The sequence below is a fragment of the Sinocyclocheilus rhinocerous genome, unplaced genomic scaffold (assembly GCF_001515625.1).
Source record: "Sinocyclocheilus rhinocerous isolate Xijiao unplaced genomic scaffold, SAMN03320098_v1.1 scaffold8, whole genome shotgun sequence".
Lineage (NCBI taxonomy): Eukaryota > Metazoa > Chordata > Actinopteri > Cypriniformes > Cyprinidae > Sinocyclocheilus > Sinocyclocheilus rhinocerous.
Genome location: NW_015666800.1, coordinates 502,583 through 514,969, shown reverse-complemented (window position 1 = coordinate 514,969; position 12,387 = coordinate 502,583). Strand labels below are relative to the sequence as shown.

The 12,387-nt window shown below is 34.2% G+C and overlaps 2 protein-coding genes across 4 annotated transcripts in view; one reads left to right on the top strand and one right to left on the bottom strand.

Moving 5' to 3' along the window:
• Positions 1 to 7,216, top strand: part of snx9a (sorting nexin 9a) — a 16,966-nt gene extending 9,750 nt beyond the window's left edge. For both annotated transcript variants that reach the window (XM_016544641.1, XM_016544640.1), the window contains 14 exons: positions 1,125 to 1,224; positions 3,181 to 3,325; positions 3,413 to 3,500; positions 3,661 to 3,786; positions 3,891 to 4,008; positions 4,141 to 4,271; positions 4,539 to 4,642; positions 5,292 to 5,395; positions 5,529 to 5,606; positions 5,750 to 5,826; positions 6,068 to 6,157; positions 6,256 to 6,370; positions 6,488 to 6,579; positions 6,679 to 7,216. In XM_016544641.1, the coding sequence (XP_016400127.1) occupies positions 1,125 to 1,224; positions 3,181 to 3,325; positions 3,413 to 3,500; positions 3,661 to 3,786; positions 3,891 to 4,008; positions 4,141 to 4,271; positions 4,539 to 4,642; positions 5,292 to 5,395; positions 5,529 to 5,606; positions 5,750 to 5,826; positions 6,068 to 6,157; positions 6,256 to 6,370; positions 6,488 to 6,579; positions 6,679 to 6,726 (1,416 nt within the window). In that variant the 3' untranslated portion in view covers positions 6,727 to 7,216. The remainder of the gene's footprint in view (positions 1 to 1,124; positions 1,225 to 3,180; positions 3,326 to 3,412; positions 3,501 to 3,660; positions 3,787 to 3,890; positions 4,009 to 4,140; positions 4,272 to 4,538; positions 4,643 to 5,291; positions 5,396 to 5,528; positions 5,607 to 5,749; positions 5,827 to 6,067; positions 6,158 to 6,255; positions 6,371 to 6,487; positions 6,580 to 6,678) is intronic.
• Positions 7,217 to 7,324: 108 nt separating this feature from the next.
• The window catches only part of LOC107733136 (fibrinogen-like protein 1), an 8,731-nt gene continuing 3,668 nt past the window's right edge, over positions 7,325 to 12,387 (bottom strand). The window contains exons 2-6 of one of the 2 annotated variants that reach the window (XM_016544643.1): positions 11,680 to 11,914; positions 10,826 to 11,042; positions 9,763 to 9,958; positions 9,572 to 9,667; positions 7,325 to 8,230 (exon numbers count right to left, since the gene is read on the bottom strand). In XM_016544643.1, the coding sequence (XP_016400129.1) occupies positions 8,210 to 8,230; positions 9,572 to 9,667; positions 9,763 to 9,958; positions 10,826 to 11,042; positions 11,680 to 11,914 (765 nt within the window). In that variant the 3' untranslated portion in view covers positions 7,325 to 8,209. Of the gene's footprint in view, positions 8,231 to 9,373; positions 9,438 to 9,478; positions 9,668 to 9,762; positions 9,959 to 10,825; positions 11,043 to 11,679; positions 11,915 to 12,387 lie in introns of those variants that run through there. The other variant, XM_016544642.1, reaches the window with a different exon arrangement.

The following is a 12,387-nucleotide window of genomic DNA, read 5'->3' as shown; positions in this document are numbered from 1 at the left end:
ATAATTTCACAGAATGTTCCATCACTTAACTGTACAACAGAACTGATCCTCTTTTAAAGAGTCGTGTTATTACAGGAATGACAAAGAACACTGCTCACTGAAAAAAAAATGTAATGCTATTCACTTCATTTAAATAATTCCTTTTGATTTAACACCATATATCAGGTTTCCCGTTCAAACATGACTGCATCATGTTGAACAGACTTGAAACTACTTTTTTCTTTTAAATGTTTTGGAGAAAATATATTTGTATAGAGTATAGGGCTATAGGTTATTATAACTAATTAAAAGCTAATCAAATTTTGTTTTATTTTATTTTATTTTATTTATTTTACGTTCGGAATGAAGTCTAAAAAAAATCAAAATCAAATTCAGCAAAAAAGTGATGTTTGTGTGTTGCTGCTGTTGCTAAATGTTTTTATTTTTTTATGTTTGTTTCTTTCAGCGTTCTTTTTATTTAAAAACATGGTTGGTGCATTTTATGTTTTGCAATGCTAAAACCATTTGAGGTTTAAATAAGCACTGTTTGAATTGTTAATATTGTGTCTCTGTCTGTCATTGAAGTTATGTATTTATTGTAATGACCTTAAAAAGTGGATTCAGCATTGGGGAAAAATTAGCATATTTTTACTCAAAAATAATACATTTATAGTATATTGCTTGTGTGTTTCAAAGACACTCATAATTAATTTGTAATGTACTCGTAATACAAAAAAAAGTACACTTTAATATCACTAATCAAGCATGTAAATAGGCATATACTTAAAGTGTACTACGTGTACTTGAAGTTGTTCCAATTTAGCACATAAAAGTACACTAAATACACTTAAAGTTATGCTTTACTACAATTTAATTACAATTAAAATATACTTAGTACAAAATTAGTTGTTCCAAAATAGCACACTTCAAGTTAACTAATCATTAACACACTTAAAGTATACTGACAATTAGTCTGGCTGCAAGTATATTTAGCATATTTTTTTTTCACTAGGGTCAAAGTAGCAACCTGTATAATTTAGGCAACTTCTCTACCTACAAAATGGCAAATCAAATGTGTTAAGGGTCAGAATGGATGTAGATTTGTTCAAAAGAATGATTTAATGTTGGATGTTATGTGCCTGTAGGCGATTAATGAGAATGAGGCTTGGACTGCCACAACATGGTCCAACAACAACCCTGCGAACAACCTGAACCACGCTGAACAGGAACCAGCAGGCAATAATGGTAAGTGGAGAACATTTACAGTACAACCTCCATTAAACATTTATGATTATCTGTCTATAACTATCTATACTTCCGTTCAAAAGTTTGGGGTCAATAAGTGTTTTTATCTAAAGAAATTAATACTTTTAGTGTGCTTTCACACTTGGTTTGATTGCCTGTCCTGAGCCTGGGTTTATTTGATCTTTCCTCCTCCTGCCCCCACTGGATTGTGTTCACACAGTTTTTTTTTTGGGATCCTAACCATGGTACGTTTGCGTCATCACCAGAGTGCCAGCTGTTTACCTCTGTTGTGGTTAACGACTATGCAGGAGAAGATGGTGAAATGAATTGATACCATTGCTTGCTTGGTACTTTTGGATTTTGAAAATTTGGTTTTGTTTCCAAAGCACCAACACAGAACAGCACATGCGTCTATTTGTCACAAATGTAATGCAAAGGTTCAAAAGTATGCAGGAGTCAATTTCTGCTGAAGGCGAGCGGAAATGAGATATAAATTCTCACTGCTTGCATTGCCGCAGTTCACATTATCCAAACAAACTTGACGTCAAACGAACCCAGGTGTTTGAGTGCTGTGAAAAGAAGCATTACATTTATCAAAACTGATATTAAAGACAAATATAGTTACAAAAAAATCTGTTTCAAATAAATGTAATTCTAGACTTCAGTGACCCTGTAGAGGATAAGCCTTATGGAGAACAGTTGAATAAATGCTATTCTTTTGAACTTTCTATTCCTCAAAGAATCCTGGAAAAAAAAAAGTGGTATAGTTTCCACAAAAATATTAAGCAGCACAACTGTTTTCAACATTCATAATAATAATAAATGTGTTTTGAACACTCAGCATATTGTAATGATTTCTAAAGGATCATGCAAACATTGAAGCCTGGCGTAATGGCTGCTGAAAATACAGCTTTGCTATTGCAGGAATAAATTACATTTTAAAATGCATTATAATAGAAAACGGTTAAATTGTAATAATATTGCACAATAGTACTGTATTTGTGACCAAATAAATGCAGCCTTGATGAGCATAAGAGGCAACTTCAAAAACGTAAAAAAAAATCTTACGACCCCAAACTTTTGAATGGTAGCCATAAAACCAAGCTCAAGTTTAACCTCCTGTGTGAAAGTGTATAGTGACGTATTTGTTATTATGGCACATGTACATTCTGTAACAGAAGCAGCTCATCAGGGATGTTGCTGCTTTACTGTCTACAACATTACGTCATGTTGTTTGTGTTATCTGCTTTGTTATGAAGACTTTGAACTTTCTCTTTCAGCACACCATAGATAAAGTCATAAATAAGCCCTTTATGTACGTTAGGTAGCCAAGTACTGTATGTGGAAGTAAGTGGCTAATTTCAGTGGGAAGGTATAGTCATCACTACAGTTGCCTTTGTTGTCTTTGCCTGTTATATAGCACAGTTGTTCTGAAACATGCTTCCCACAGCGAGAGTGGTATATGCACATTTGGTATATATACAATTGCACATTTGCATATATACCATAATGGTTTATATACATTTGCACAAGTAAGCAGAACCTTTTCTGGCCCCTCCATTTTCATTCCAGTATGAATACCTTTGTGAAAAAGAAGTACACTTTAGCATACACATTAAAAAATTGTGTATTATGGAAATAATATACATCAATATGTAATTTCATGGTAGCTTTTATAGTCTTTTTTTGAAAATGATTAAAATGCACTGCCGAATCTTCTGAATCAGTATCTTGGAACGCAAAGGTTCTCTAGTATGGCCTCCTTGTATAAGGAGGAAATATTAATGTAAATAGGAAAAAGGATGTTAGTTATGTTAATACTTTTGAAAAATTTAAATGCATTTCTTTATGATGTGTAAAAATTGTGTCAGGACTTTGATATACACAGAAGTTTAGTTTTTCAATCTGTTATTCTATTACTCTCTGTGATGGTGATTTTGTGTCACATGGCTGTAGGTTCTGTCTATTCCTTCGATGAGGAATGGGACGATGATTCCGATGATGGAAAGTCGACAGGCGGCTATGGAGGCTCACAGGTGGAAGAGAGCGGAACGATGCAGCGGGGCGGGGCTCACTCTACTATGAAATTATCCCTCAACAAGTAATGTTTTACTTTTGACAGCTACCAATATTAATATTTCATTAATAAAATAAACTTTACAAATGTCAATCCCATCTTTTCCCATAGGTTTCCAGGGTTCTCTAAGACTCCAAATCCAGAAGTGTATCTGCTTACCAAGCACATATCTAAAGGAGATGACAGACTGCCAGTTTATGTAAGTTATTTGACTTCGTCATGTGATTTGATCCCATGCATCAAGATTGATTTGATAGTTAGATAGTTGTTCTGGATAAAAGAATAATCAAACAACCTTGGGTTTGTTTTAAGTGGTATGGTGAATGGATACATTAACAGGATGAATGTTTATTTTGCAGACGGGCGAGGTAGGTCCAGTATGGTTGTATCCACAAATTCAGTTAGATTGTGTTGTGGCTGATCCCAAAAAGGGGTCAAAAATGTACGGCCTGAAGAGCTACATTGAATACCAGATCACACCTAATGTAAGTTCCTTTGAAGCACTTCTCAAGACTACTTGAATAATGTTGACTTACTGTAATTTTTTGCTAACAAGTCTATATTTATGTTTAACTATTTTTTTTTTCAGACTACAAACAGACCAGTCAATCACAGATACAAACACTTTGACTGGTTATATGAGAGGCTTGTGGAGAAGTTTGCCTGTGCTCTGCCAATCCCATGTCTACCTGACAAACAAGTTACAGGTGAATAAAGCAAAAAAGTAATAGTGATTAGAAAAGCTTCTTGTACCACCTTGACATTTTGTTTTTTCATAATCACCAAAAAGTGTTTTTGGCTGGTAGACTTCCTAGCATCTGTCTTCTGTTTCTCTTTAGGCCGATTTGAAGAGGAATTTATCAAAATGCGCATGGAACGCCTGCAGGGCTGGATGTCCCGCATGTGTCGGCATCCGGTGATCTCAAACAGTGACGTTTTCCAGCTCTTCCTTAACTACAGAGACGAGAAGGTGTGTTTGTTAAAATATGTATATTAGTAATAAACATGTAGTTTAATATACTGGTGCAAATGCATAGTCAAATAATATATATAACAATATATATAAACAGTTGAAGAGCTCTTCTGTAGAGTATTGCCATCTGTTTGCTGATATTGAGATCACATCCTTAAGAAGTGTTTTACAGTGTTATATATTAACTTTGACTAGTGAATAGTTAAGTTCAGCATAGCAGTTCGGGAGTCTTGTAAGTTATGTTTTATCTGTTGTTTCTACTAGGAGTGGAAACTAGGGAAGCGGAAAGCAGAAAAAGATGAAATAGTGGGAGTGAAAATCTTCTCCAACATAGATCCAGAGCTCCCAGAGTTAGATCCTGCTCAAGTGTGAGACTATATTTAACTCCTTTGATAACTTTATCCTAAAATTAATTCAGTAAGTTTTTAATATATAGTTTTTAATTATATAAAATGATTGTCTATTATTTATATAATATTTTAATATTAATAGTCATTTAAAATTGGTGTAATAATTACAAATTATGATTAATTATATATAAATATATACTGCCATTCAAATGTTTGGGGTCAGTAAAATGTTTCTTTTTGAAAGTAATTGATAAGTTTATTCAGCATTAAATTGGTCGAAAGTTACAGTAAAGACTATTATGTTATATTAACAAGAAAATTCTATTTTTAAAAAATGCTGCTCTTTTGACCTTTCTAATTATCTAAGAATCCTGAAAAAAATGTATCACCATTTCAACAAAAATATTAAGTAACAACTGTTACAGCATATTAGAATGATTTCTGAAGAATCATGTGACACTGAAAATTCAGCATCACAGGAATTATTTGTACTTCAAAATATATTAAAAAAGAAAACAACTATTATTTTGAGCATAAGAGACTTCTTTCCTAAACATAAAGTCTTACCAATCCCAAATTATATATTTATTATATTATATTATATTATATTATTATAATGTAATATATTTATTTAATAAAACAATTGTCTTATTTGATGTGATTGTAGGGAGCAGAAATATGAAATGTACAGCCAGTTTACTAGATCTATGGACAACAGTGTTAAAGAACTACTGGCTGTTGGGCATCTTCACTGGAAGAGATGTACAGGCCGTGAGTTCACATACTATATTTTCATGTACAGTATATTATCAAGTACAGTCAAATGGTATATGTAGATTATTTCATTACTGTTACCATCTTGTGATTTGTTCATAGTAAAAATCTTCTGCTTTTAAACCAACAGCATTACAAAAGGAGTATCGGCAGATTGGAAAAGCATTTCAGAACCTTTCATCAGTTTTCAACACTAGTGCATACCCAAGTAGGAAACTGGAGCTTTGTTCTTTAAAATGCTCTCATAGACATGTTTTATATTACATATACAAATATTTTTGTATTATCTATTTGTATTATCATGATTATTATCTAATCATGTTTTGTTGATGTGTTTTTTTGTACCTTAAGGGGAATACACTCTGACGGAAGCATTGACTGCAACAGGAAAAACGTATGAGGAAATAGCAGAAATCGTTGCAGGACAGGTATCAGAAGTACAGTATTTCCTCAAATTAATACTTCAACAAACCGTTCAGTCCTTGAACTTCTACCAGTGCCATTCACTCATCATTAGCATGTTTCCTCACATCCTGTGCTGCTATTTCCACAGTTTGATAGAATTGTAACCACAAGGCTACCCAGTGATAGCAACATCCACGACTGCTGTTTTTAGCATTGTCCACAAGTTTAAGCTTTTGTTTTAATAAGATAAACTTTGTCTCTCAGCCAAAAAAAGATCTACACTTCCTGATGGAAACAAACCATGAATACAAGGGACTACTGGGCTGCTTCCCTGACACAATAGCAGTTCACAAGGTTTAAACCGTTCACCTTTTGCCTTTCTACATTTAGTGTTTTACTGTTTTGTTTTGTTTTATTTATGTGTATGTTTAAACAATTTTTTTTTTCCTCAGGCTGCCATTGATAAAGTAAAAGAGGCTGATCATTTGGTGGTGATGAATAAGATTAGCCAACAAGATAAACTCATCATGGAAAAAAACCTCAGCACCATGTCTTATGCATTGCAAGGTATGTTAGTAAAGTGTTGTCTATCAGTGAAAGACCCTTTGTCAAAGTGCACCTGTGTGCTTAATTGTAGTGTTTGTCACACACATGTAATCTTAGACTTGCCATCTGTTTCTCTAGCGGAGATGAATCACTTCCATAGCAACCGTATCTATGACTACAACAGACTCCTGCAGTTCTACCTGGAGGAACAGGTGAAATTCTATGAAACGGTTAGTGATGGGATACTAGTGTGTACGGACACCATAAACATGGCATACGTAATGCAACATACTATGTATGTAACGTTCTTGTGTGTTCTCATTGGTTAGATTGCTGAAAAGCTGAAGAAAGCGCTTGGTCAGTATACCACCATGTGAGGACTCGCTCTGAACAGCAATACTCATCAAACTGTGTCAGTTCTGTGGAATTTAAAAAAAGGATGCTGCTTGTGCTTTTTTTAACGCTAATTCACAATTAACCATCTTGTTTCCATAATATTCTGTATTGCTGCATTGTGTCATATATATAAAATATAGGTTATAAGGGAACAAACTATGTTAGATGTGCAAATCAACAGTCACCAAATATTGTGTTCACAGAAACAGGTAAAATACAAAGCTTAACTGATATTTAAGCTAATGTAACACTACCCGACGTTAAAAGAATAGTTCATGCAAAAATGAAAATTAGCTCACCCTCAGGCCTTCCAAGATGTAGGTGAGTTTGTTTCTTCATCGGAACAGATTTTGAGAAATATAGCATTAAAGTATATCACTTGCTTTTACTTCACTAGACGTTAATTGATGGACTGGAGTGATGTGGATTACTTGTGGATTATTGTGATGTTTTTATCAGCTGTTTGGACTCTTATTCTGACGGCACCCATTCACTGCAGAGGATCCATTGGTGAACAAGTGATATAATGCTAAATTTCTCCAAATCTGTTCCAATAAAGAAACAAACTCATCTCCTGGCCTGACGGTGAGTACATTTTCAGCAAATTTTCATTTATGAGTGAACTACTCCATTAAGACATTTAATTCTCTCTGTGTAAATTGAGGTCTCTCAGGGACGCGTTCACTTAGACTGGGCCATCTAAACCAAATGAGTTTATTAACATCTTAAATTGTCTGACATGATTTTATTTTCTTGTAGGATGTAAATTAAATATGACAGATATTTAGTGGTATGTATTGGATAAAAGCAATAAGGACATTGTCTTTTACCTGTGGTAAAATGTTCTATGCAAAACAAAACTAAAAATGTCTCATTGTCACACTCAGTGTATAAAATGTGTTTTTAACTAGCCATCCAGTGTGTAATAAATCTTTCTTTATACCTTTCCAAGTCGTGAGTTGTGAGGAGAGTTGTGATGGCCATGAATGCTCTGCATTTTTTGGCTTTGTGTCAAAATTGATTTTGCAGTTCTAGCAGGGAGCACAAAAATATCCTTTTTGAGAAGATGGTAGAATTATCCAGTATTTATGCTAGCTCAGGGTCAGTTTTCTCTCTTTGGAAGAGGAAACAAATCTCTGGCCTTAGAGGAAATGAGCATGATGACCTCAGTTTGTGAGAGTTCATGTGAGCGTGACCTCAAGCAAAGAAACACACTTTCTCCTCCAAAACTATTTCCTTCCCTTAATCATAAGGCAGCTTCAGTTTGGACTTTTTCCATTTTTGACCATAAGGAGTCCCTTATTTTGTCTGGGACTTTGTAATGCAAATAATCATCAAATCATGTGATGCCCCTCAAAACCTCTTTCATTCCAGTGCCACGTTCATTTGCTGGTCCGTTCCACCCTTCCTGTTAGTGTGTGATGGGCAGAAAGAGTCTCTATGGATGGTGCAGATATGCTTATCTCATGGTAAAGTAGTCTGAAGCTTAAAGCAGAGAGGTAGAACATGGAAAGATAAAATAGCAGGACATTTGTCAAAAACTAAGACATTTTTATACATTCTCAAAGTAGTTACAAAATGTAAACAATGTTGTGAAACATACATTTAGGCATTAAAAGGCTGTACATTTTGGGATTGTTTGAGCACCTGTTGCCTCTAAATTACACAGAATTACTGAGGCTTAAACAGCAAACATATTTGCATTTGCCATGTGTGGAAGGATATCTATTAATAGAGCTTTCACAAATGTTCTCATGAAATACAGAGACTGGCTGCAACAAACCCCTTAAGATAATACATTTTTATTGAGAATACCCTTACAATTATTAAACTTTTTTGTTTGTTTAATATCAAGATTGGTTTGATCCTTTTAAATAATAAGTCATTTAAATTAAGTCATTAAGTTATTTAAGTATTAAGAATCAATTTCATTTCATTAAAAAAAAACAAAAAAAACATAATGAATTCAAAAGGTTTTCTTAAAGGAGTAGTTCACCCAAAAATAAAAATTCTGCCATCATTTACTCAGTTTCCACTTGTTCCAAATCTGTATGAGTTTTTTTTGTTGTTGTTGTTCAAAAGAAGATATTTTGAAGAATGTTGGTAACCAAATAATTTCACGGTAGCCATTGACTTATATTGACTATAGTACAGAAAATACTATAGAAGTCAATGCCTACCATCAACTGTTTGATTACCAACATTCTTCAAAGTATCTTTTTTGCATTTAACAGAAGACAGAAACTCATACAGGTTTGGAACAAATTGAAGAGGAGTAAATAATGAATTTTCATTTTGGGGTAAACTACCCCTTTATGGTTTTTGTTGCAACTGATCACAGGACTTATAAACACTTAAAGAATCTTTAAAAACACCTTCTCTGAATATTTCTAGCCAATGAAGTGTAACAGAAACATCAATTAACATAAAGTATATGTATCAAAATTATATTAAGTTATGAATTATTTCTATTTAATTAATAATGATTATCCAAATCAAATACAATTGTTTTTGTACAAGTTAAAAATTATTCATGATAACCTAATAATGCATGTTTATTATAGTATAATAAATTGGTTATATTAGTTACAATACATCGAATGCTTCAGTATGTCAAAGACCAAGATTATGAGTAATGTGGATATTTTGTCTTGAATGTCCAGATGAGACTTTCCCTTTAACCACAGTTTACGTAACTGCTTAGCCACGGAGAATCAACAATGACCTGATGATGTCACTGCAGTATTGTTTTACTCAGGTCCTAAAGCGGTGTTATTATGGGGAGAGGCGTGGCCTGTAGGTCCGTGGGCGGATCATCATGCTCACCTTCTTCAAGGAGTAGTAATCTGAGTCCTTCCAAGAGTACCACACAATCCCATCAGGCCCCAGAAGATTCTTCCCTTTGGCAGAGTAACGCCCCCCCTGGTGGTCAAGATAAACATAGGACACAGTTAAGATGGTTGGGCTCATATTTTATATCTTGGAATGGTTTCATTTTTCCTTCATTTGTATAAGACCTTATAATACACTCCATTGAGGTTGGCGAAGAAGCACTGATGGTACCACCAGCCTCCGTGAGATATCTCAGCACAGATGTCACCTGTGTCTGGCGTGCTGAAGCTTTGCTTGTCATGGTACCAGCCAAACGAGTCCTCAACTGTACCACTGAATCCTGATACATGGAGACGATAGAGGTTGTCCTCGTTCTCAATCCTGCCAAAGCAAGAATTTTTGCTTGAGTGGTTTAGAAAAATGCAGCCCATTCAAGATGTAGATGAGGGTTTTTTTTTTCTTCATCTGAACAGATCTGGAGAAATTTAGCATTGTATCACTTGCTCACTAATGTGTATGCAGTGAATAGGTGCCGTCAGAATGAGAGTCCAAACAGCTGATAAAAGTATCACAATAATCCACAAGTACTTCACACGACTCCAGTCCATCAATGAAAGTTTTGTGAAGTGAGAAGCTGCATGTTTGTAATAAAGAAATCCATCATTAAGATGTTTTAACTTTAAACAATTCATTCTGACGGCACCCTTTCACTGCAAATAATCCACTGGTGAGCATCTTTATCTGTTCAGATGAAGAGAAAAACTCGTCTGTCTTGGATGGCCTGAGGGTGAGTAAATTTACAGCAAATTTTCATTTTTGGGTGAATTATTCCTTTAATATTGGAGCATCTGTAAGGATTTTCTCATAAGAACATTTAAGAGATGAAAACAATATGATGCAACATTTTCGATCAGGTTTAAAAAAAAACCTGCATTAATTTAATATTAATATTTTATATTTAAATAATTTATATGTATATTTAGTATTTTATATATAATGTAATTTAATCTTACTGTATTAAATATATAATATTTTATAATAAGTCAGACATTTTAATATTAATACAGTATATCTGATTTTAAGATTAACATTTTTTTATTAAATAATTTTATTTACTAATTATTAAAATATTTATGAATTTAAATGTATTCATAGTATTTAATATTACAGAAATATTACAGTATACTGAAAAAAAAAATAAGTAAGTGTTCGAAATATTCTAAGAACTTAATCTTTCCAAATGTTTACCAGAAGTTCTGGTACAGTGCATGTTTGTGCTTGCCATTCCAGTCCTCGAGGTCAATGCGAAGGGAATACTCTCCCTGGCTGGAGATACTGTGGATATGGTCATTTCCTAGCCAGAAATCTGCATGCAGATCTCCGAAGCCATCCCTATATTCTGTCCATTTGCGGTTGAAATTGACCTTTCCATCCTGTCGACGCTGAAACATAGTCCATCCACCTCCTGGTCCAAAGAATGATTCTTTAATCCCAAGTAACATCCACTAATGCTCCTAATTTAACCCAAACTTCCTGTCTATAAACACAAAAATGCAAACCTTGGGTCTCCATATCACAATAAACTTCTATGGGAGTCGAACCCTTTGAAGGGACAACAGTAAAAAATCCCAGATCTATGGACTCCATTGTAGATGCACAGTCAATTGGACAGTTTCATACATGCTGAACCTCTGAGGAAACAAATAGGCTATTTAATCAAATCAAGCTATTGTTAAAAATGTCCAAATATGTCAGTATGAGTTCTGAGATGCCAATGACCTTGTAGTATTATTTTTCCTTATTTGAGTTATACTTTTTAATTAGCAGTAGTTCACCCAAGAATTACACATCAGTCATCATTTACTCACCCAATGAAGATTGTAAACAATTTCTTAGTCTGTTTTTTTTCCCATCCATATAATGAAAGTCAGTGGGGTTCAGTGTTGTTTTGACTTTCATTTGATTGACAAAAAAGAAAGTCATACGGGTTTGGAATGACATCATGGTGAATAAATGATGACAAGGTTTTCAATTTTGTGTGAACTATCCCTTTAATGATCAAATAACCACTTTCAAAATCTTCAGTACCTAGTCATGCTGACCTGGGTGAAGGGTATCTTGAGCGCCGAGGAGCGGGCTTGTGCGGATGATATTGATCATACAGCCAGGATTGCGCCTCACACGCTCTACTATCATAGTGAGGTTGCGAATCTGTGTTTGCATGTCGTAGATGAGTGATCCGTGGATGTGCAGCAGTGCATTGGCCTCTTCGTAGATCTCCTGCAGCATGTGGAAACGATGCTCTAAAGGCGAGTTCATTCCATACTTCTCCTCACGCTGCTAGCACAGGAAAACAACATTCAGCAATTCAAAGCACAGTGCACTTTGAGGACACAGCTCATCTAGTATTTGCAAACAGGAAAACAAATGGTAAACTAACACAGATTAGCTTAATCCGGTAACACAGTTCATTTAGGGATTTGAAAGCGACCCAACAAAACAATATTATTCACAGGGGTTTAAAAAGTTAACAGAAAACTGCATCGAAATCAAAAAGTGTGCAGCCAAAAACATTCATATTAAACATGTACTTTTAAAAAAGTAAACTTTTTTTTAACTTTAGGAATAAAGAAGACAAAAGATTCTCTGGATTTCTGGGAATTATTTGTTTATTTATTTGAAATTGATTAACTGAATCATGAAATTGATTAACTGAGTCATGATTTCATTTATTCGTTAGCTCAGTAAAAAGTAAATAGCAAACACACACACACATAATCTCTCTCTCTCTCTCTCTCTCTCTCTTTATA